The 24,553-nt window shown below is 48.4% G+C and overlaps 1 protein-coding gene across 1 annotated transcript in view; it reads left to right on the forward strand.

Annotated features, from left to right (window-relative positions):
• Window positions 1-288: 288 nt before the first annotated feature.
• Window positions 289-24,553, forward strand: part of DENND3 (DENN domain containing 3) — a 57,150-nt gene continuing 32,885 nt past the window's right edge. Inside the window, exons 1-8 of the mRNA XM_065895427.1 lie at window positions 289-390; window positions 10,321-10,600; window positions 11,105-11,220; window positions 13,061-13,203; window positions 13,424-13,535; window positions 19,464-19,583; window positions 19,839-20,057; window positions 22,929-23,044. Of these exons, the coding sequence (XP_065751499.1) occupies window positions 289-390; window positions 10,321-10,600; window positions 11,105-11,220; window positions 13,061-13,203; window positions 13,424-13,535; window positions 19,464-19,583; window positions 19,839-20,057; window positions 22,929-23,044 (1,208 nt within the window). The remainder of the gene's footprint in view (window positions 391-10,320; window positions 10,601-11,104; window positions 11,221-13,060; window positions 13,204-13,423; window positions 13,536-19,463; window positions 19,584-19,838; window positions 20,058-22,928; window positions 23,045-24,553) is intronic.

Here is a 24,553-nt window from a genome sequence, read left to right on the forward strand (position 1 = left end):
GAGCCCGCCGGCCCGGTTCGGAAATGACGACCTCGCGCCGGGCACCGAGCCCGGCCCCGCCTGGCCCCGCCCCTCTCCGTTCAGCCTCCTCAGGCCCCGCTGCCGCTCAGGCCCCGCCCCTCGCGTCCCGCCCAACGGACGGCGCTCTCGGCGGAGAGGCCGGCTGCAGCTAGCGCGGGCGCTGGGCCGGGAGGCGGGCGAAGTTGCGGCCGGGGCGCGGGTTCGGGGCCGGGTGGCCCGAGGCGCCCGGGCGGGGTACGCCCAGCCGGCCGCGGCCGCAGAGCAGCCATGGCGGAGCCCGCCCCGCAGTACCTGGCGCTGCCCTCGGGGTTGCTGGAGCTGTGCGCGTTGCTGGGGGCCCCCCGGGACAGCCTCCGTGGCCCCGAGCAGGTAAGGCCCGGCGGGGACACCGACGCGGGCGGGGCGGCCGGGGAACGGGGTCGGGCCCAGCGCGCCCCGCCGGGTGCGCATGGAGCCCCGGGCGTCCGCGGGGTGGGGAAGCTGCGCAGAGGTCCGGCCGGGCCGGCCACCTCCAGCCTCCTGGGGCGAGAGCAACGGCTGTTCTCGCAGCCGCGGTGGAGTCGCGAGTGGCAGCCGGCTGGGGGCTCCCGCGCCTTCCCCTCCCGTCCCCTCCGGGAGCACCTCTCGGGTGACACCGCTGGAGTCGCACCGCGATGAAGTGTGATGGAGAAGCTCGCGTCCGTCGGGCCGCTTCCTAAGCGCTTCGTCCCGCTCGGCTTCTCTGTCTCAGGACGCCCACCTGGGTCAGGTGAAGACGCGGCTGGGCCGCCTGGGGTTCCGCGGCCTCCAGCACCGAATCCTTCCTTGTCCGCTATTAAATGATTTCACTCATTCCACAGATTCACGGTCTCCTAGGGGCCGGTGCTGTTCTAGGCACAGCGTAAGGATGTTTTCGGTAAGATGTAAGGACCGCCTTTATATGTTCTCCATTTAGTGGGTATGCGATGAAACGAGCTGTTTTTCACTGTGAAACACTTGCAGCCCGCCTCCACCTGTGCTCCGTTCTGCACCCTGGCAGCCAAAGCGGCAAGCTCGCGTCCCTTCCTCCGGGACTGCAGCTTGGGACATTCTCCTTTTTTCTTCCCTGTGTTCTCACTTCTTAGTTCCGGAACCCTGGCTTTCTTTGGAGTGGGTCTGTGGCCCTCTCTTTCCCTTGGCCTAGATGTCTGGGACTCTATCATTTTTCTCTGGTTAGTGGTGGTGCTCGGTGTGTTCGGAGAGTTCCCGACTCTGCTGCCTAGTTATCTGGACAGGTCCTTTCATCTGGTTCCAGACGACAGCAAGGAGAGGCAGAGAAAGCCATTTTGAGTATTTAAGGCTGCAGGGTTGACTGGGCATCACCGAGGAGCTAAATGTTGCAAAGTTAACCCGGATAAATGTCTGATAACGTCTTGGTGGTCTCTACGCCTTGGCTTTAGTATAAGGCCAATTTCGATGATTTCTGCATTTCCCTCCCCCTCTCACTCTGCGAGCCCCCATCGCGTCTGGGTCCGCCTTTGGTCTCTGCCTCCTCTGACCCTGTAGATTGAGTTGAGTTGTCTCCCTGCCTCTCAGTGCCAAATGGCGTTACCTCGTTTTCCTTCTGATAGGAAATGACCTGGTTTCAGTTTTGGTGTTCTCCACAGTTGGGCATCTTGCTTCTTGGGTGATTACAGCATGTCTCTTCGTTGCCGTGATGAGAAGAGGGTGAATCATCCGGAATATTTACAGTGGTACTTTCCTGAACTAAACAGACTGCGACATTTCCCAAGTCGAGTGGGCAGTCAGCCACTCCGCATTTTAGCCATCATCCTCTTTATTCTATGCTCTGCTTCTGTCAGGGGTTCGGCAAAGGGTGGAGGGAAAAACAGTTGAAGGAGCAGGAGAAGAAGGAGTGTTGTGGAACGGAGTGACATCCTCTCTGTAAGACCTACGTTAACGTCACAGTTCATGAAACGCAGGATATTATTTATTCAGCTTTATTTTTATAGCAGTTCTACTTTGAATGTCCAAGGCTTTTAATTGACTTTTAATTTTACTTTTAAAAGTCACCGTTTCTGTCTGATTCAGGGATTCCTATTGGGTGACACATGAAAACAGAAGCCCAGAGGCATGAGAGATAGCCAGCTTGATGTTAGGGTAGTGTAGTGTCCTAACTTTATGTTTTATTTATTCCTTAGATGGGGTGGTGTTTGTTTCATTGAGGTTAGTGACAAAGAATTCGAAAATACAGTTCCATCCCCAGTGAATTACTGTGGTCAGTTACATTTCCTTCTACTCCTTGGTTGCTATGGAGACTAAGCACATAGATGGGAAGGGATCCGTCACAAATCCATCACAGGGTGGTGGAAAAGTGCTCAGAGCACCTTTCATAGTGTAGGTCACTGGCGTAAATCTTGTGGGTGAAGGCACGTTTTTATGTGTTTTGGTGGAGAGAGCATCCTGGCTTTCCATTTCTAGAGCACCACTGTCCAACAGACACTTTGCAGATGATGAGAGCCAGTGTTCTTCACCTCCACCGTCTAGTATGGTAGCAGCTGGCCACATGCGGCTACTGGGTGTTTGAAGTGTGGCTAGTGCCGCTGAGGAACTGGATTTTATATTTCATTTAATATTAATTTAAATAGTCACATGTGGCTACTGGCAACTGTGTTGGACTCTTCTAGAGCATTTTTTAAAAATCTGTTTCTGTTTTATTTCACAAATGACAGCCAATCCTGTAGTGAAGATCAATGCCATTATGTCATCTCACAATGCCTCACATGAATTAGAGTGTTGTGGTTTTTTTACTTTTTAGTAAGTCAGTGTCTGGGAGGGAAGAGCAGGAAGCTATCCTGGGCGGAGTCTGTGGAAATGGACATCATCTTTGGGGTGGTGGGGGGTGGTGGGGGGGCGGGGTGAGGGGCAGTTGCAGCATGTATCAGAAAGAAACATATGAACCCTCTGGGGCCCAGGATTGCTCTTTCAGGAGTTTATCCTTTTTATTTTATTTTATTTTTATTGGAGTATAATTGCTTTACAATGTTGTGTTAGTTTCTGCTGTACAATGAAGTGAATCAGCTATATGCATACTATATCCCCTGCATCCCACCCATCTAGGTCATCACAGAGCACAGAGCTGAGCTCTCTGTGCTTTATAGCAGGTTCCCACTAGCTAGCTATTTTACGCACGGTAGTGTATATATGTCAATCCTAATCTCCCAGTTCGTCCCACCCTCCCCTTCCCGCCGTGTCCACGTGTCTGTTCTCTACATCTGCGTCTCTATTCCTGCCCTGGAAATAGGTTCATCCATCTGTACCATTTTTCTAGATTCCATATATATGCATTACTATGATATTTGTTTTTCTGTTTCTGACTTACTTCACTCTGTATGACAGACTCTAGGTCCATCCACTTCTCTACAAGTGACCCAATTTCATTCCTTTTTATGGCTGAGTAATATTCCATTGTGTGTATGTATGTATGTATATATATATATATATATATATATATATATATATATATATATGTATGTATACCCCATCTTCTTTATCCATTCATCTGTCATTGGATGTTTAGCTTGTTTCCATGACCTGGCTATTGTAAATAGTACTGCAGTGAACATTGGGGTGCATGTGTCCTTTTGAATTATGGTTTTCTCAGGGTATATGCCCCATAGTGGGATTGCTGTGTGGTATGGTAGTTCTATTTGTAGTTTTTTAAGGAACCTCCATACTGTTCTCCACAGTGACTGTATCTATTTACATTCCCACCAGCATGCAAGAGCGTTCCCTTTTCTCCACACCCTCTCCAGCATTTATTGTTTGTAGATTTTTTGATGATGGCCATTCTGAAGGTGTGAGGTGATACCTCATTGTAGTTTTGATTTGCATTTCTCCAATGATTAGTGATGTTGAGCATCTTTTCATATGCTTCTCGGCCATTTGTATGTCGTCTTTGGCGAGATTTCTATTTAGGTCTTCTGCCCCTTTTTTGATTGGGTTGTTTGTTTTTTGGATACTGAGCTCCATGAGCTGTTTATATATTTTGGAGATTAATCTTTTGTCCGTTGCTTCATTTGCAAATATTTTCTCCCATTCTGAGGGTTGTCTTTTTGTCCTGTTTATGGTTTCCTTTGCTGTGCAAAAGCTTTTAAGTTTCATTAGGTCCCATTTGTTTGTTTTTATTTTCATTACTCTAGGATGTGGGTCAAAAAAGATCTTGCTGTGGTTTATGTCAAAGAGTGTTTTTCCTATGTTTTCCTGTAAGAGTTGTATAGTGTCTGGCCTCATATTTAGGTCTCTAATCCGTTTTGAGTTTATTTTTGTGTATGGTGTTAGGGAGTGTTCTAATTTCATTCTTTTACATGTAGCTGTCCAGTTTTCCCAGCACCACTTATTGAAGAGGCTGTCCTTTCTCCATTGTATATTCTTGCCCCCTTTGTCATAGATTAGGTGACCATAGGTCCGTGGGTTTATCTCTGGGCTTTCTATCCTGTACCACTGATCTATTTATGTTTTTGTGCTAGTACCATACTGTCGTTTTTTTTTTTTTTTACATCTTTACTGGAGTATAATTGCTTTACAATGGTGTGTTAGTTCCTGCTTTATAACAAAGTGAATCAGTTATACATATACATATGTTCCCATATCTCTTCCCTCTTGCGTCTCCCTCCCTCCCACCCTCCCTATCCCACCCCTCCAGGCGGTCACAAAGCACCGAGCTGATCTCCCTGTGCTATGCGCCTGCTTCCCACTAGCTTTCTACCTTACATTTGGTAGTGTGTATATGTCCATGCCTCTCTCTCGTTTTGTCAAAGCCTACCCTTCCCCCTCCCCATATCCTCAAGTCTGTTCTCTAGTAGGTCTGTGTCTTTATTCCTGCCTTACCTAGGTTCTTCATGACATTTTTTTCCCCCTTAAATTCCATATATATGTGTTAGCATATGGTATTTGTCTTTCTCTTTCTGACTTACTTCACTCTGTATGACAGACTCTAGGTCTATCCACCTCACTACAAATAACTCAATTTCGTTTCTTTTTATGGCTGAGTAATATTCCATTGTATATATGTGCCACATCTTCTTTATCCATTCATCCAATGATGGACACTTAGGTTGTTTCCGTCCCCGGGCTATTGTAAATAGAGCTGCAATGAACATTTTGGTACATGACTCTTTTTGAATTATGGTTTTCTCAGGGTATATGCCCAGTAGTGGGATTGCTGGGTCATATGGTAACTCTATTTTTAGTTTTTTAAGGAACCTCCATACTGTTCTCCATAGTGGCTGTACCAATTCCCATTCCCACCAGCAGTGCAAGAGTGTTCCCTTTTCTCCACACCCTCTCCAGCATTTATTGTTCATAGATTTTTGATGATGGCCATTCTGACCGGTGTGAGGTGATATCTCATTGTAGTTTTGATTTGCATTTCTCTAATGATTAATGATGTTGAGCATTCTTTCATGTGTTTGTTGGCAGTCTGTATATCTTCTTTGGAGAAATGTCTGTTTAGGTCTTCTGCCCATTTTTGGATTGGGTTGTTTGTTTTTTTGTTATTGAGCTGCATGAGCTGCTTATATATTTTGGAGATTAATCCTTTGTCAGTTGCTTCATTTGCAAATATTTTCTCCCATTCTGAGGGTTGTCTTTTGGTTTTGTTTATGGTTTCCTTTGCTGTGCAAAAGTTTTTAAGTTTCATTAGGTCCCATTTGTTTATTTTTGTTTTTATCTCCATTTCTCTAGGAGGTGGGTCAAAAAGGATCTTGCTGTGATTTATGTCATAGAGTGTTCTGCCTATGTTTTCCTCTAAGAGTTTGATAGTTTCTGGCATTACATTTAGGTCTTTAATCCATTTTGAGCTTATTTTTGTGTATGGTGTTAGGGAGTGATCCAGTTTTCCCAGTACCACTTATTGAAGAGGCTGTCCTTTCTCCGCTGTACATTCCTGCCTCCTTTATCAAAGATAAGGTGACCATATGTGCGTGGGTTTATCTCTGGGCTTTCTATCCTGTTCCATTGATCTATCTTTCTGTTTTTGTGCCAGTACCATACTGTCTTGATTACTGTAGCTTTGTAGTATTGTTTGAAGATGGGGAGCCTGATTCATCCAGTTCTGTTTTTCTTTCTCAAGATTGCTTTGGCTATTCGGGGTTTTTGTGTTTCTATACAAATTGTAACGTTTTTTTGTTCTAATTCTGTGAAGAATGCGATTGGTAATTTGATAGGTATTGCATTGAATCTGTAGATTGCTTTGGGTAGTATAGTCATTTTCATAAGATTGATTCTTCCAGTCCAAGAATATGCTATATATTTCTCCATCTGTCTGTGTCATCTTTGATTTCTTTCATCAGTGTTTTATAGTTTTCTGAGTACAGGTCTTTTGCCTCCTTAGGTAGGTTTATTCCTAAAGTTCCCACCAGAAAACCACTAGAGCTAATCAATGAATTTGGTAAAATTGCAGGATACAAAACTAATGCCCAGAAATCTCTTGCATTCTTATACACTTAACAATGAAAGACCAGAAAGAGAAATTAAGGAAACAATCCCATTTACCATCACAACGAAAAGAATAAAATACCTAGGAGTTTATTCTAATTACAGAGTCAGACGTGTGCAAGTGTATTTGGGTGAGACCTCATTGCTGCCTGTTGTTTAGTATGATGAAGATTTGGGAGCAACCCAGCTGTCCATCAGAAGGGGATTGGGCAGGGGTGGTACTGAATTGTACACAATGGGACATGCTGAAGTGTCAACAGGAGAGTTAGCACACTGTATGGTTAAATGGGGAAAAAATCTAATGAAATCATTTAAATATAATTGTGTTTATGAAAAAGTTATATTTATGTATACATTTTAAAAACAGGAAGCATGTATCCCATGCTGTTTAGAACATTACCTTTGAGTCATGGGATTATGGGGAAGGCATTCCCTTTCTATCATTATTTCTTTTATTATTTCTATATTGTTATAATTTTAAAAATGAGACTGTATTGCTTATCCAATCAGAAAAGACAACAGGGATTTCCATTTCAGAGGGAAAAAAAAAGACAGATGTGTAATGAACAGCTAAATGCCAAGTTGGCTGGATTGTGGCCACCTCACTTTCAGTGACTAAAGGTAGCTAGTGGGAATCACGGAGTTCATTGGCTTTACCGTAATGACCAATTTTCCATGCGGACTGAGCATACCTCCAAGACATCACGAGTGCCAGGGTGGGAATGGAGGAACGGCATCCACTCAGAGCCATCCTCTGTGCTGACTGTGGGGCTGCAGAGAGGAGGGCCACACCATCCCTGCCTCAGCCCAGCCCGGCCCGCCATTCTGAAGGTGATGTAGGACCACTGTGCCGGGCACCGATGCTCTAGGAGGTGATGGGGAGGTCGACTCCGGATGGTGAAGTTCTAGGAGATGATGAGCCAGGCGTGATGGCTGGAGGAGGTGTGTGTCCCTGGCTGCAGGGTGAGGAAACGCCCCCTCCAATGAGTGTTGGGGGGGGTTGCTGGTGAGGAGGTGGGGTGAGGAGGGGGCAGGGCACGTGCCAGGCAGAGTGAAGGGCAGGGAGAAGCACAGTGTCGTGACAAAGGTGCATGGGTTGAGATGACTGAGGGCTTCAGTCGTGAGTGGCTTGGGCGCCCTGGCTTTGGAAGCAGGCTGGCCTGCTGCCAGGTGCACAGCCAGTGCAGGTGGTCGGCCTGTCACGTGACACACGCACCGTGTGATACCTGCACGGGAATATGTGTGAGGATGGTAATGTGTAGAAACAAACACACTTCTTAGGTCTGGCTGAGGGACAGAGATGGGTCTGTAGGGCTGGTTTGCTGGGATAAGAGGCTGGCGCCGGGCAGCTGGAGCCACCGCTGTTGTGGCAGGTGAGGGACGAGTCATGTGTGCTCTTTAGATGGGGGACCCCCCCGTCCCCCTTTGGGAGAGTGGACGTCGGGCCAGGTGGGAGGAGGTGGGGCTGTTCTCTCGGCAGCAGCCGTGACGATTAGTTCACGGTGAAGCTGTACCTACTGTGAGCCAGAGGTTTGCAGACGTGGTGCGGATGGGGCAGCAGCTGGGCTTTCTTCAGAGACCTTTCTGCGGCCCGCCGTCGAGATGTGGGTTTCCCGATGGGGAGTCAGGGGCCATAGCGCCGGTCCAGCTCTAAATGCCCGAGTGGTGTCATCCTGTCCACAGAGGAGCAGAGAGGTGGATGATCAAGTTTTTGGAAATAAGTGTGGGCTTAATGTTTGAAACTAAGTTTAAGGGACTCACCGTGTATATTGGGAGGCAGCTGGGTACAGCTGGGATGGCACAGAGGCCCCATACCTGGGGGCAGAACCCTGGGAGCTGTCCCTGTGTGCATACCTGGAACCACAGGAGTGTAGAGACTGCCCTGCAGGCTGTTGCATGAGGCGGGACTGGGGCCAAGGATTGGCCCTGGGGGTCTGTCTGCAGGGGGCTGCCAAGGAGCAGGCTGGAGAGGTGAAACTGCAGAAAGGAGGCGGCCTTGGGAAATTTCAGGAAGAGGGGTCGATCGATGAGGGAACTCGTTTGCTGCTCTGTAATTTATACCAAGAGCTGTCCCGCAGTGACGTGAGATATCGCCCAGTCTCTGTGGATGTAACATCTCGTGTGCGGAGGAAATAGATGAGCATGTTTTCATAGAGAATTAGGTCCGAACTGCTGGACTTTGATAGGAAAGTTTTAGAAGAGGTTTCATACAAGTAAAGAAAAGGATTCCTTTCGTGCATGATACACAAAAGGTTTTTAAATTGCCCAGCAGTCGGGATTTCCCATGTTTGGTGTTGGTTCCTGCTGGCATTAACTTTTTCCCCCAAATATAAAGAAGCCGTTACCTGAATTGCATAAAAATAGCGTATTGAGTTTAGAGTGTATCTACTGACTGAAAATGCTGTCATTGTAGATATCCTTTGAAGTGTAATAGTCCCCTGTTGGTACCCCTGATTCTTACCAAAATGTTGATGCTGGCTCTTCCTTTTCTGCCAGCCAAGGCCACATTTCTCTGGTGACGGTGGTGTTCTTCCTGATGCCATTTCTAGGGTCCTCAAAGACCCTAGGTTACCCACTCCCCACCATGACGGCCACCTCTTACCTTCTGTATCTTTTACACCCAGAGAATCCTGCTTTACTCTTTTCTGTCTTTACCTGGCTTGGCAGCCCTTCCTTCTCGTGGACAGACTGCAGTTCATAATATCAATACCTTCCTTGGAAGATCTGAAATCAACCGGGCACCAGTGTTTGTTTAGTCCTAACTCATTAGAAAGAAAAAGAGAAGGTGACCTATGTTATTTGGGGAAGAAGGAAAAGATAAGAGGTTAAAAATATCTTGGACCAGGTTGAAGTTTAAAACAACTGAGGCTAAGGGCTTCCCTGGTGGCACAGTGGTTGAGGGTCTGCCTGCCGATATAGGGGACATGGGTTCGTGCCCCGGTCTGGGAAGATCCCACGTGCCGCGGAGCGGCTGGGCCCGTGAGCCATGGCCGCTGAGCCTGCGCGTCCGGAGCCTGTGCTCCGCAGCGGGAGAGGCCACAACAGTGAGAGGCCCGCGCATCACACAAAAGAAAAAAAAAAAAAAAAAAAGAACTGAGACTAAGCAGCTCCTTTTACGGATTCTGGGACGGTCTGGCAGGAGGACTTGGCTCTCTATGCCTATCAGGCCCTTCCTCACTCCTCCTTGTGTCCTCCCAGGCCGGAGGTGACAGAACTAATGTGCGTGGTGGCCCAGTTGGCGAGGCGGGCACGTGTTGGCAAACATGCCCTTGTGGGTTTGACAAGATGCAGAGCCCTTCTTGGGGCTCGCCGTCCCCACCAGCCTCCGAGGGGATGGGGCGGGGGGCCTTCTGGGGGCCCATGGGGGCTGAGCACTTGACCTGGGAGTCCCTGCACTCGCCTCTCGAAAGGGAAGCTCAGAGGGACCAAGTAATTTGCTGCCGTGGTTCCCACAGCGCTGGGATCTGAACCCAGGTCTCCATCGCGGTGCCGGCCCTGAACCGAGCCTTGGAGCCAAGGGGCCAGTCATGGCGTCCCTGTTAGCAGCTGAAGGACCAGGCTCTGAGGGGGTCCGTCACTCGCTGAGTGTAGGGCCTGAGATTTCCTAAAAGCAGTTCCTTACCATCTCGAGCTGCTGGTGGGAAAAGCCAGGCACGTGATGTACTCCAATAAAGATGTAAAAAAAAAAAAAAAAATAATAATAATAATAAAGCCTGACAACTTTCTTTAAAAAAAAAAAAAAAAAAGAAAAAAAAAGAACTCACCGGGGGTTTGCTACGGCGGGAGGGTCGGACAGAGCAAGGCTGGCACCGCTGCGGTGACTCTTATTTCCACCTGCTTTAGGTCGCCCAGAATAAGGGAGTCAAGAGCCTGTCTTCTCTGGATCCGGAGGTCCTGTCGGTCTTCGTGCCTCCGTTTGTCACTAAGGAGGACAGTCAGCCGGCCGGTGTGAACTGTGTGACGCTGGGTAAGACCAGGAGGCGCTCCTTCCGGAAGAAGAGAGAGAGGCCCAAGGCGGAGCCCTCGAAGGGCCACCCCGGCGGCCCCAGGGGCCAGGACCCCGAGGACGTGGGCATCCCCAACGGCGTGGACCTGCTCGCCCTGCCGCAGCTCTGCTTCCCAGGTGCGCACGGGCCGGCCTTTTCCCAGACTGGCCAGTTCCTGCTGACAAGCGGGCTTTGTTCCGGCTGCATTTCTCTCACTGAGAGATGTTCAGGTGCCTGGTGTAGAAAACTCAGACTAAGGGCTTGACAGAAGGACCTGTCTGGAGGCTCCACAGAGGAATTGATGCGATTTCCTGCTCTCCTGGACAGGCTGGGACACCCCCTTCCCCACTGGGCTCAGGAAATAGCTACCACCCCAGGTGTGCCCTGAAGGGTCTGTCTGGGGGCCTGTTCCCATGATCCGTCACAAAGTCTTCAGAGCACAGAGTGCCGGCAAAGAAATTGCTGCTGAGGGGAAGGGATCGAGGCAGGTGGTGCACGGCCTGAAGGATTAGCGCATCTGGCCGTCAGAGTGCCACAGCAGACAGAGAGGGATGTATCCTGTCGCTTATGGATAGCCCAGGCCTCATGGTGGATGCCACGTGGCCAGAATGAGGTTCCTTCTTTCTTTTTTCTGCCTGCAGGGGGCGTGTGTGTGGCCTCTGAGCCCAAGGAGGACTGTGTCCACTTTCTGGTGCTGACTGATGTCTGCGGCAATAGAACCTACGGCGTGGTGGCCCAGTACTACCGACCCCTGCACGTACGTGATTCCCCCATCTTCCCTCTGAAACTGGGTCTAGACTGTGGGGTTTTTTCTTTTGCAGTGAAATACACATAATATGACAATCACCATTTTAGCCATTAAAAAATGTACGATTCAGTGGCATTAAGTGCATTCACAGTGTTGTACCACCATCGCCACTGTTTGTTCCAAAACATGTTCGTCACCCCAGAAGGTGGAGTTGTCTCGTCAGCGATGCCTCCCCAGGCCCTGCTGCCCCCGGGCCCCCGGCCATCCTTCATCTGCTTTCTGCTTCTGTGGGTTTGCCCATTCCGGACATTTCATATAAGTGGAATCATACTCTACGCGTCCTTTTGTATCTGGTTTCTCTCCCTTAGCGTGATGTTTTCAGAGTTCATCCACGTTGGAGCCCATGTCAGCGCTTCACTCCTTTCAGTAGCTGAGTGATATTCCACGGTGTGTGTAAACCACGGTCTGCTTCTCTGTTCCTCAGCTGGTGGACCTCTGGGTTGTTTTCACCTTTCACGTGTGACAGGTGCCTGGGCTGAGGTTTTGAGAGGGTGACTCAGTCATCACGCGTTTGGGGTGTGTTTTCTGGGCAGGGCCCTGTGTGTGAACCAGCTGGCCTTGGGGAGACTGTAGGGGACGTAATGGACCATAAGGTACAGGGTGACTGGCCGCCTACTCCAGCCCCAGAGGACCTGGGCGCCCAACATATGTTTTTAATGTAGTTTTAAAATTTTTACTGAAATATAGTTGATTTACATTGTTGTGTCGGTTTCAGCGTACAGCAAAGTGATTCAGTTATACATATTTACACATATATATTCCTTTTTCGGATTCTTTTATAGGTTTTTACGAGGTGTTGAATATCTGTGCTATACAGCAGGTCCTTGTTGGTTATGAGTTTTATATATAGTAGTGTGTATATTTTAATCCCAAACTCCTAATTTATCCCTTCCCTGCTTTCCTATTTGGTAACCGTAAGTTTGTTTTCTATGTCTGTGAGGCTGTTTCTGTTTTGTAAATAAGCTCATTTGTCTCATCTTTTTAGATTCCGCATAAGGGATCTCACATGGTATTTGTCTCTGTCTGACTTACTTCAATTAGTATGATAATCTCTAGGTCCATCCATGTTGCTGCAGATGGCATTATTTTGTTCTTTTTATGGCTGAGTAGTCTTCCATTGTGTACATGTACCACCACGTCTTCATCCGTTCACCTGTCAGTGGACACGTAGGTTGCTTCCATGTCCTGACTACTGTCAGTAGTGCAGCTAGGAACATTGGGGTGCGTGTGTCTCTTTTCCGATCACGCTTTTTCCCGCATATGTGGTGGGGCCCCCACATTGTGCCCCTGGTAAGCTGTGCAGAGAGCTGTGCCTTCTGAAACCCCACTGCTGTATTCTTTTCCGCCTGAGGTCCCCCCATCACGGGCCGAGGCACCTCCTGCTCTCTCCTCTGGCCCGTGATGCCCACCTGGCTCCCAGGCCCTCTTGAATATTGCCTTTTCACCCTTTAAGCAGAGCCCCTTCTTGTGTCTCACTGTGTTCTAACCATGGTTCCTTCTCACTGAAGGCGGCGAGCTTCTCCAGGGCAGGGACCGGTCTTCCCATCTCTGTAACTCCAGCGCCTCACTCAGACAGAGCGAGCTCCCCACGGGGCCCCGTCGGTGTTGGTGGAGAGGCCGGAGCTCGCTCGCACGTGGCAGTGAAACGGGTGGGAGTGGCCAGGCGTGCTGAGGACAGCTGTCCAGCCCCTGTCCAGTGTCCTTTCTGTCTGGAGAGGCTGGCACCATCGACAGTGGAGACTGGGATTTGCCGGGGTCGGCAGGTGACGCGCTGTTGCTTTCTCTCCAGGACGAGTACTGTTTCTACAACGGCAAGATGCGCTGGGAGGCGTCAGGTCTGGGCCGGAGCGCGGCCGGCTGCTTCGTGCCCTTTGCCGTGTGTGTGGTTTCCAGATTCCCCTATTACAACGCCCTCAAGGACTGCCTCTCCTGGTGAGCTGTACACACTCCCTGAAAAGCTTGCCTATGCCCCTTCCAGACGCTCCCCGCCCTGGGCAGCCAGGCTTCTGCGGTCTCACACCCACATCTTTCTCCTGTGGGTGTAAACTCCCGCAACTCCTGACACAGAGGTTTCAGCCTTGATTAGCAATGAAGAGGATGACCATTGGATTCTCAGATTTATTTGGTGATTTGATTCTTCTTTCAATTTCAGTTTATTGACTCATCTGAAGATCTGTAAAGATTTCGAAGTTGACAACCATATAAAAGATTTTGCTGCAAAACTGTCTTTAATACCTAGCCCGCCTCCTGGACCGCTCCATTTGGTAATTAAATCCGGAATTGTCTTGTTTTTTCTTTGCAAATTGTAAAAGTAATATGATGAAGATGGTTTATTCGTTTGTTTTTAATTGATGTATGGTTGATTTACAATGTTGTGTTAATTACTGCTGTACAGCAAAGTGATTCAGTTATACATATATATACATTTTTAAAAATACTTCTTTCCATTACGGTTTATCATAGGATATCGAATATAGTTCTCTGTGCTATACAGTAGGACCTCGTTGTTTATCCGTTCTATATATAACAGTTTGTATCTGCTAACCCCAAACTCCCAACCCATCCCTCCCCCAACCCCTTCCCCCTTGGCAACCACCAGTCTGTTCTCTGTGTCTGTGATTCTGTTTCAGTTTCATAGATAGGTTCATTTGTGCCGTAGTTTAGATTCCATACGTAAGCGATATCACATGGTATTTGTCTTTGTGTCTCTGACTTACTTCACTTAGTATGATAATCTCTAGGTCCGTCCATGTTGCTGCAGATGGCATTATCTTGTTCTTTTTTATGGCTGAGTAGTATTCCATTGTATATATGTACCACATCGATGAAGATGGTTGAAATATTTTAAATGATTTTAAGTTCTAGCTTTGTTTAAATTATGCTTCTCAAGTTCCTTACAGAAGCGTTTTATACACTGTTTCCAAAGGTCAGAAAACTAGAAATAAATTAGAAAATTTATTTTCTAAAAATTTAGAAATAAAATGTATCGGTCTAAAGTCAAACATTTAGGCCTGAGTTTTGCTGAGTGGCTCATGAAAAACAGATGTTGAGCTAGTAATAGGCCCCTTTAGTGGTGAACATGTTGATTACTTGCTATTCAGAAAACACAAAATGTACTTAAATTACAAATTTCCCTTTTGTTTTTTTTGTCTGGAACATCGGGTATTATATTTAACTCGTTAATGTTTTCTCCTGTCCAGTGTGGTTAGTAAAAAGTAACTGGTTTTTTCTTTGTTGTTGTTATTCACAGTGCCATTCTGTTATTTAATTGATAGAGAAGAGTTTCCTAAACTGGGTTCTGTGAAACACTGTTCTCAAATGTTATTGGCTATTTTTGATGGGAGGTTTCAGGGTTAAGGAAAGTTAGAGAACGACCTCATTCCCCTTTTGTCGAGTAACATGTCAGACAGCTAAGCTGTGTGATGAAACCTGTTTGACTCAGCGATTTCCAAACTCATTTAACTGTGGGATGCTTCCTTTTTAAAAAACAGACATCTATTAAATAAACGTCTTGAAACGTACAGTAAAGGTCAAGTCAGTTTCACCGTATTCATCCCCTCTGGAAGATTATACATATAAATCTTGTTTTCCTATATTTTGATTATTATGGACAGTTGAAAAAATAATTTATTAGGATATTTGTGATTATGAACTTAAAGTGTATATATTTACTAGTATCCTAAACCCAGCAGTCTCCTGTGGGGGGACACCCTGCCAAGTGCATTCCCGGCCGAGACAGGGCAGGATGTCTGTCTACCTTGGTCCCACTCCCAGAAACCTTTGTGGGGAACGTTTGATGGATTTCCGTGCCACGCGCTCATCTTTATTTTGTGGATAACTGGTTTTTTTGTGCAGTGAAATCATCAAAGTTTGCATTCTTATTCTAGAAACTCAACACGTGCTCATTGAGGACCTGCTGCAGCAGTGAACCAAATTCCCTGAGTTAGGAACAGGTTTACAGTTTACTGTGATTCCTTGTATTCTACCTTTGAACAGAAGCAACGTATAAACAGTTCTTACATGAGTTTTCTGTAATCCACGAGCTTTGGAGTCTTGGATTAATTAACATTTGGTTCCTCCATTTCTACCACCCCCAGTGGGAAAGTTTACTGGGGATGTTCTCGATGCCTTTTTGTCCCACGTCCACCCTATCAGTCTGTCTCCAGTAGCTGTTTCCAGTTTACATACTTCCACTGCCACCCCTGTTCTGGGCCACCAGCTTCTCCCACCTACACGACTTAGGGAGGCACTGATCTGTCCATTTCCATTCTTGACCTTATATCAGTTCCTGCTTTTGCACTGTGGCTGGAGAGGTCATTAAAATCTATAAACTGGACTTTCCTTTTGTGCTTAAAACCCCTCACTTGTTTTCTCACTCGTCGCCTTCACCCAGACCTGCATCCCTGGCCCCTGTGTCACCATTCAGCCCTGTCCAGCTCCACTCACCCCCTTGCTCACTGTTCTCCAGCTACAGTGAGAACAGATGCTGCCACAGGGCCCTTGCATGTGCTGTTCCCGGAAGTACCACTCTCTCCATTTTCCCCCTCCAGCTCCTGATCCTTTCTCAGGCCTGGCTCAGACATCAGTTCTCCGGAGCAGCATCTCCCACACCATCTCTCTCACAGCAGCCCACTCTCCTGCAGAGGTCAGCACGCCTGCAGTTAGGGCTTGTGTGTGCGTGTTTTTTGTATAATGTCCATCAGACTCTGAGCTGCATGAGGACAGAGGCCACGTTCAGAACTGCATTTCCAGGACTTACTCCTGTGTCCAGCGCTTAGCTGCTGTCCCGTGGAGCGCCGTTCAGTGAATGAATGAGAGAATGATTCAGCATCGGCCAGCAGTGCTCATTCTATCAGGGTCTGCGTGTTGGTGCTCATGGTTCGTCCCAGTGGGCTGAGCCTGGGTCAGACTTGTCATTGGGATCTTCCACTAACAAGTCTAATTAGCTCTTGGGTCCAAGTTGGTATAATGGTCATCATTTGTTTTAGGGAGTGCTGTGGCTGTTTATCGTTGTGAAGAAATCCAAGAGGTCAGTTTAGGCCAATTTCATCTGACGCAGCAGCTGATTCAGCAGTGTTTTCCAGAACCCACCGCAAACCAACGTCAGGTTAGAGGTTGTCGTAGGTAATAGTCATGAGCTGTGCACCTTGTGTCTTGAATAGTGTGCATGGGCCCCGAGCTGCCGTTTCCTGTTCATTCTGGGTGGGGTCAGCTCTCACCTGTACTGACGGGAGGAGGTGGGAGGCCCCACAGTGTGGGGAGTGAGGAGGTGAGGACCCAGCCCTTTCTCTGACCACCTGGACCACTGGCCTGAGGGGAGCAAAGGTTCTAGGTGCACCCTGTGTCCCCGGGCCTGCTTTGCTTTGATCTCTGCCCTCTAGAAGATCGGATGTTACTTGCTTTTCAAATGATGGGCATAATTGGGTGTGTCCAGTGAAACACACACGGTTTTCTTCTTACTATTCCCAAGTCACTTTCTGTGTTGCTTTGTGTGCGGAAGCCTATAGTTTTGCTGGGGCTCCAATCCCATTGACATTTACGAAGTATTTACCTAAAATCTCTCTCCATCCTCAGTTTCTTCATCTGTAAAGTGGGTAGAATAACAGAACCCACCTCAGAGAGCGTGAGTATTGAGTGCTGTGAAGTTGCTAGCACAGCACCTGAAACGTCGCAGTAGCATTGTTGCTGGTAGTGACTCACGTGTGTGGTTGGTTCTTATCTTTTTTTTTGGCTGCGTTGGGTCTTCGTTGCTGCGTGCAGGCTTTCTCTAGTTGCGGCGAGCAGGGGCTACTCTTCATTGTGGTGCGGTGGCCTCTCCTGTTGCAGCTCATGGGCTGTAGGTGCATGGGCTTCAGTAGTTGCAATACGCGGGCTCAGTAGTTGTGGCACATGGGCTTAGTTGCTCTGTGCCATGTGGGATCTTCCTGGACCGGGGCATGAACCCGTGTCCCCTGCGTCGGCAGGCGGACTCTCAACCACTGTGCCACCAGGGAAGCCCTGGTTCTTATCTTTAACGGGCTGTCTGGCTGACACATTTCCTTTTTTTTGATTTGGTCATTTTTTATTTTTTATTTTTTTAAAATTTTTATTAGAGTATAGTTAATTCACAATGTTTTATTAGTTTCAGGTGTACAGCAAAGTGAATCAGTTATACATATACATAGACCCACTCTTTTAGATCCTTTTCCCGCATAGGTCATTACAGAGTATTGAGTAGAGTTCCCTGTGCTATGCGGTAGGTCCTTATTAGTCATGTGTGTTATATATAGTAGTGTGTATATGTCCATCCCAATCTCCCAATTTATCCCTCCCCATCCCCCGCTTTCCCCTGGTAACCATAAGTTTGTTTCCTAACTCTGTGACTCTGTTTCTGTTTTTACAAAGTTCATTTGCACCATATATATATATATTTTTTTTTTTTTGCGGTATGCGGGCCTCTCACTGTGGTGGCCTCTCCCGTTGCGGAGCACAGGCTCCGGATGCACAGGCTCAGCGGCCATGGCTCGCGGGCCCAGCCGCTCTGCGGCATGTGGGATCTTCCCGGACTGGGGCACGAACCCGTGTCCCCTGCATCGGCAGGCGGACTCTCAACCACTGTGCCACCAGGGAAGCCCCGCACCATATTTTTTAGATTCCACATATAAGCGATATCATATGATATTTGTCTTTCTCTGTCTGACCTACTTCACTCAGTACGACAATCTCTAGGTCCACCCATATTGCTGCAAATGGCATTCTTTCTTTCTTTTTTATGGCTGAGTAATATTCCATTGTGTATATGTACTACATCTTCTTTATCCATTCACGTTTCCTTTCTGAAATACTGAGGAGAGTTTTTCATTATAAACTTTATAATTGTTAATAATTCATCACAACTTGGAATACTTAACTCTGCTTTATTTTGTTTTGTTTTGCTTTAAAACAAACGCATCAGTCACGTAAGTGAATCCACCTTATTTTTAATGTCTTGCTTCTGTAGCCAAACTGGGAACAAGAAAGCGAAGAGGCCCCAAGTATTGGTCGGAGGCACTTGCAAATGTCCCAACTGTCAAAAATGACAGTCTCTTTTCTTGTTTTTTGTTTTGTGTTGTTTTGTTTTGTTTTTGCGGTATGCGGGCCTCTCACTGTTGTGGCCTCTCCCGTTGCGGAGCACAGGCTCCGGACGCACAGGCTCAGCGGCCATGGCTCACGGGCCCAGCCGCTCCGCGGCATGTGGGATCCTCCCGGACCGGGGCTCGAACCCGCAGCCCCTGCATCAGCAGGCGGACTCTCAACCGCTGCGCCACCAGGAAAGCCCTGTTTTGTTTTTTAACGTGAAAATAGAATAGTGACTAAGGTGACTGGAAGAAAGTATGAATCGTGAGCATTTTGTCCTGTGGCCCTTTTTCTTGACCCGGTACTCTGCTGCCCTCCATTTCTCATCCTTTCATGCCTTTCCTAGAGGAAGCCTCTCTGTCATCAGGTTCGATCGCTTCTTTCTGTTCTGTTTCCCCGAAGCTCTGCTCGTGCTCAGACCCCTCCATCTGCTCGTGGAAGAGCCCTTGCAGAGTGCCTCCTATGTGTCTGAGGCCAGGGGAGGCTTAACCCTGCTGTTCCTAGCGCCACCTTCTTGGAGGGACCGCACCTCCCTCCTTCACGTCTGCCTCGACCTATAACACATAATAGGCGTCCTGTGAACGTGGGATTTGTATTTGAAGTGCCATTTTTAAATACCCTCATTTAGAAAAATAAAGTGCCGTTAAAATTTTTTTGTGAATTCCATGTCTTTAAGGAGCTTTGACTGTTAAATTGAAAATAGAAGCGAATACCTAATAAGTAGTAACCGGGAATAATGCATACTGGTTAAGATTAGTTTGAACGTGATTGATTTCGAGTTTGTGCTCGTTGGGATGGATATCTGGAGGCCGTTTATCTTTGTGCTCTCAAGGAACGGTTTCCTAATTAATTAAAGAGTTTAAGGGAGTTTGGCTGACAAAGACATTAAGTCCTCAATTCATTATGAAACATTCCTGGCAGTTCTGTTTATCATCTCTAGACTGTTTTGTTTCTCTGTGACATAGAAGGTGACAGCATGAGTCTCCAGAAGTGTTTTCTAACTCAGACGCTTTCTGAGCCAAAATGGTGAATTTCACTGCCTTCAGTCTCCTCTGGGAGCAGCTCCCTGAGCTAATGATGGAAATTGGTCATTGCAGATATTGAACATGAAACCACTACAGATCGTATTTCCCTCGAGAGCAGACCCCGAAAGCCCCCTCATCGACCTGGACCTTCACCTGCCCTTACTGCGCTTCAGACCTGAGAAGGTGCTACAGGTACGCGTCCTTCCACACCTGTGAGCATCTCATGCTGACTGGCTTAACGGGGCATCAGAACACTTATCTTTTTGCTGAAAGCCGACATTCACCACAGAGCACGCTGTTTGCAGGCAGCACTTTTCTGGGGTCAGGTGGCTTTGGTCCTGGCAAGTGGAGTGGGGACAGCAGGGTGGAAGCTGCCCCGCGCCCGGCCTCGTTGGGTGGCGCCCTCGCAGTGTTTCAGGCTTGCTCGTGGTGTTGTTGCTTCCCCAGATCCTAACGTGCCTTCTGACGGAGCAGCACGTCGTGTTCTTCTCGTCCAGCTGGGCTCTGCTGACGCTCGTGGCTGAGTGCTTCATGGCCTACCTGCACCCCCTGCAGTGGCAGCACACCTTCGTCCCCATCCTGTCGCGGCAGATGTTGGACTTCGTCATGGCGCCCACGTCCTTTCTCATGGGCTGCCACCTGGACCACTTTGAAGAAGTCAGCAAGGTTAGGCACCCGCCGCTGGATTCAGAGCATTAAGTCACGTGGGTGCTCTGCGGGGACGCGTGGGAAGCTGCTGGGAGGTGCCCTGCGGTGTGGGGGGCGCAGAGGCCCGCGGTCACTCCATCACAGGGCGCTAGTGCTACCTCCTTGTCCTCAAGGCCACACCCTGATGCCACTTCTCAGGTCACTTAAATTCACGACAGCTCTGGTGGCTTCCAGGGTTTTCAGGGAGGTGAGGGCAGGCGTTGGAGTCGAGGGAACCGATTTCAAGTCTCACCTCTGTGACCCTGAGTGACTTACTGGCCTTTGCTAAGCCTCAGTCTCCTCATCTGGGAAGTGGGCACGGCCTCGGCCTCCCAGGGCTCTGGCTGAGGAATGTCCCCTGTCCTGCCTGGCAGGAGACTGGGCTTCATGGATGGGAGCCACCATTGTTATCACTCCATATTTTCCATTTTCACTTTTTTGATTAAGCCTCTGTTGTTCATTAAAACCGTGGACCTACTTCCTAGAAGGGTGCATGTGTATCGCTCCGTGTCCAAGGGGTCTGTGGGCCTTGCTGGATCCAGTGGCCGTTTACTGGGTTCAGCTTGGGGGCTGACCTGTGTCGGGGTGTTAGGCCTTCAGTGTCCTGGTCGTCCAAGCACAGGGAGTGTGCTGGCCACATCATCAGAGCAGCGTCAAGGGGCCCGTAGAGCATGCTGGGATACGGCAAGTGCTTAAAATGCAGCAGCTGATTTTACTGCTGTGCTGGCGCATTTCGAAGGGGGCTCATGCCACAGGTCTGTGATAAACTGTGACGTCGCCGGCAGGAAGAGCAGGTTGGGTTTTCTTAAAACAGCTTTTTTTCAGATATAATTTGCATACCACAGAGTTTCCCGGACTTAACCGTACACCTCAGTGGCTTTAGGAACTTGGTAGAGCTGTGACAACTCATTTTAGACCCTTTGGTCAGCCCACAAAGAAACCCCGCATGTGTTAGCAGTCATCCCCCAACCCCCCCAGACCCTGGCGACCAGCATCTACTTTCTATCTCTGTGGAGCTGCCTGTTGTGTAGACGTGGGTGTTACGTAAATGGAATCATTCAATGCGTGGTCTTTTGTGACTGTCTTCTTTCACTTAGCGGCGTGTTTTTGAGGTTCCTCCGTGTAGCAGCGCGTTATTTTTAATGTCGAGTAGGGTTCCCTTGAGTGAAGAGGCCACAGTGGTTTATCCATCCGGGAGCTGAGAACATTTGGGGTTGTTTGGACGTTTTGACCACACCTGTGAATAATGCAGCTGTGGACACTCGTACAAGTCTTTGTGTGGGCATGCGTTCATTTACCTTGGTACGTACCTGGGAGAGGAATTTCCGGGTCAGGTGCTAGTGCCGTGTTTAACCATTTGAGAAATGTCCAGACTGTCGTTCCCCGCTGCTGCCCCAGACACCTTCCCTCCGGCAGAGGGCGAGCTCGATTTCCGCACTTCCTCCCCATGCCTGTCTTCTGTCTTTTTGATTCTAATCCTCCTGCTGGGTAGTTTTGCTGTGCGTTTCCCCAGTGACTAGCGATGTGTAGCACGTTTCCTTGCACTTATTGGTAGTTGGTACAGGGTAGGTTCTCATTTAACTTCTTATTTAAAAATTTTTATTATAGTTGATTTACAGTGTTGTTTAACTTTATTTTGAAAATTTCTAAGTGTACGCAAAAGCTGAGAGAAGAGTGGAAGGGATGCCGTGCACCCCTCTTTGTCCTCAGCCATCATCCATTTTTTTCCCGGCGTTTTAGAGCAAATCCTGGCCAAGCCCAGCGTCCCTCCTGGGGCGGAGCCGGGACGTCTGTGTTGTTGGCAGAACCTATGATTCACCAGGGGACAAACACTGTGGGAAAAGGCCATTCAGACCTCATGGAAGGAATGGAAAAACGTCACCCTCGCAAATGAGGAAAAAATAGGCATACTTTGTAGTTCAAAATTGTGTTTCTTTTTTTAGTCATTAGGGGAAAAACCGTCTTGTTTCAGCCCCTTTAGGAGGGAAACTTGCAGACATATTTACTTGATTCCAGTCCACAGTCACAAAGGAAGTCGTTTTAGTGGTTTACCTGTTCTGGATGGTTTTTAGGGCAAAGCAGCAGGTCTTGACTGAAAGTGTTTTGGGGTTTGGATGTCTTCTCGATGTGCTGGGAGCTCGGAAGGGGTCCTTGTAAAAGCTCCGTGTTCGTGCTCACGAGCGTGGCCTGTCCCCTGCTGGTTTAGCACTTTGCTCTGGGAGACGTGTTTGTGCCTATTTCACGTGCCATGAAACGCGTGTTGAGAGGCCGGCCCAGCATGAAAGCTGGGGAGGATTCTGGCGTCCTGTTCCTGGGACAGTTGAAGTGTAGAACTCAGGAGTGTGACTCATTATTTGTGTGTTTTGTCACAGATAAGACTTAACAAGTAAGCCATCCACACATCTCAAGAACTCTTAAGTGTGTGGGATCCCTGAGCCCAGGACCCGCCTGTGCTCTGGTCCTGGGGTGGGTGGGGCGCAGAGCTGGCTGGGCCGCTCAGCGGGCACCCTGAGTGTTGAATGTCGGAGTGCTCCCACTGGGGCTCTGGAATGTTCTCTCCAGGCTCCCTGAAGTGGTACATGGAGTGTTTGCACAAGGGTGGGTGAAGGCCTGACCTCGTGTGTTGGAATCTTGACTTGAGGCATTTTTAATCAAATTAGCTTGTTAACCTAACTCACGGTATACGCCGCATTTTTCTGGTAGATAATATAAGGCTTTGTGTGCATATTAGATACGATAATTTAATTATCGATGACACGATCCTGGTGAATGCAAAGTGTATCTTTGTGTTTTCAAAGATGTATACAAATTCAGATTCTTAACTCCGATCTTTACACACTTATTTTATAGGAAGCCGATGGTTTAATTCTGATAAACATTGACACTGGGAGCATCACCTACTCTAACGATGAGGACGTTGACGTTCCTGACATCCCTCTCCTGGCGGCACAGACGTTTATTCAGAGGTAAGGGGGGAAATAGTAGGTATTTGGAAAAATCTTGTTCAGGTTCATACTTGCCAATTTCAAGTATCTCTTCCAATCTTATATTAACAGATGGTTTATGTAATATTTAGTAGTTTGGAAATTGTTTGTGAATATTTAAAAATAAAAGTCATTTGTCTTCATTCCAATCTTGTCTAAATACTAACGATGGCCCCCAGGCCAGGGGACGGTCACACCCCCGGGACACCTCTCGACCCTCTTCTGCGCCTGTGATCTCTGAAGTTCCTTCTCTCCTTCATTCATTCATTCATTTGTTCATCCACTCACCAGATATGTATCCAATGCACTGGGCAGAGTATGTATATAATGAGCAAAATAGGCATCTGCCCCATGGCACTGTCAGTCGGGGGCCCCTGATGGCCATGGCCCACCGTCCTTCCCTGGGCAGGAAGCTGTCTTCCCCTTTCACCCCCCCACCCCCCTACCCAGTGCTCTCTTAGTTCTCTTATTTTTTCATACCTGTTTTGTGGCTCTTTGTGGTTTTTCCATCTCTATGACTACACTTCATTGGCTGAGATCAGGCAAGACAAAATTTTTCCCAAAAGGGCAGATAATAATTGTTGTAGGCTCTGCAGGCCCTGCGGCCTCTGTGGTGATCGGAGAGGCCTGACGGGGACTGCCCCACGTACTTCTTTCAGGGGGGTGAAAGGAGGTGTGATTACTATTTACGCTGGGAAGAAGGTTCATCTGGGGCAGGTGGGTCGGGGCAGAGCCAGGGCTCCCTCAGGTGGACCTGCGGAGGACGTTTCCCCCTTTGGAATCTAATCAAATGGTGGTGGGAGAGATCCTGCTTTTAGTCCTCCAGTTCGTGTGTGGACTTCAGGCAGGCCTGGCATGCAGCTCGTGGTGGGAGCCATGGAGGGTGTGGGGCGGGGGGCTAGTGCAGCAGGTGCTCCCGGCTGTCGTCAAGTAGCTGGACTCTGTTGCTCTGGTGACGCAGGAGCTGGTGACGCAGCCCGTCTTTTATCAGTGCCAACTGTTCCCCTTTACTTTGTCTGCTGGAGGTCGGATGCGGGAGGAGCTGAGGCCTGAGTGGAGGGGAAGGAACGGGTGGTTCTGTGTTGGCTCCCTGACTTGGCTGTTCTCATTTCTGCCTCTTAACCTGTGTATTAGTCAGTGAGCGCTGCTGTAACAAACCCCACCTAAGCAACAGACGTTTATTGTCTCCCAGTCCTGGAGGCTGGAAGTCCGAGATCATGGTGTTGGCAGAGTTGGTTCCTCCTGAGGCCCCTCTTTTTGGTGTGTAGATGACTGTCTTCTCCCTGTGCCCTCATGTGGTCGTCCCTCTGTGGGTGTCCGTGTTCCAATCTCCTCTTATAAGGACACCAGTCATATTGGATTAGGTTCACCCTTGTGACCTCATTTTAACTTAATTACCTCCTTAAAGGCCCCATCTCCAAACACAGTCACACTCTGAGGTGCTGGGGGTTAGGACTCCAACCTAGGAATTTGGGGGGACACAATTCAGCC

This window comes from Phocoena phocoena, chromosome 17, assembly GCF_963924675.1.
Source record: "Phocoena phocoena chromosome 17, mPhoPho1.1, whole genome shotgun sequence".
NCBI lineage: Eukaryota > Metazoa > Chordata > Mammalia > Artiodactyla > Phocoenidae > Phocoena > Phocoena phocoena.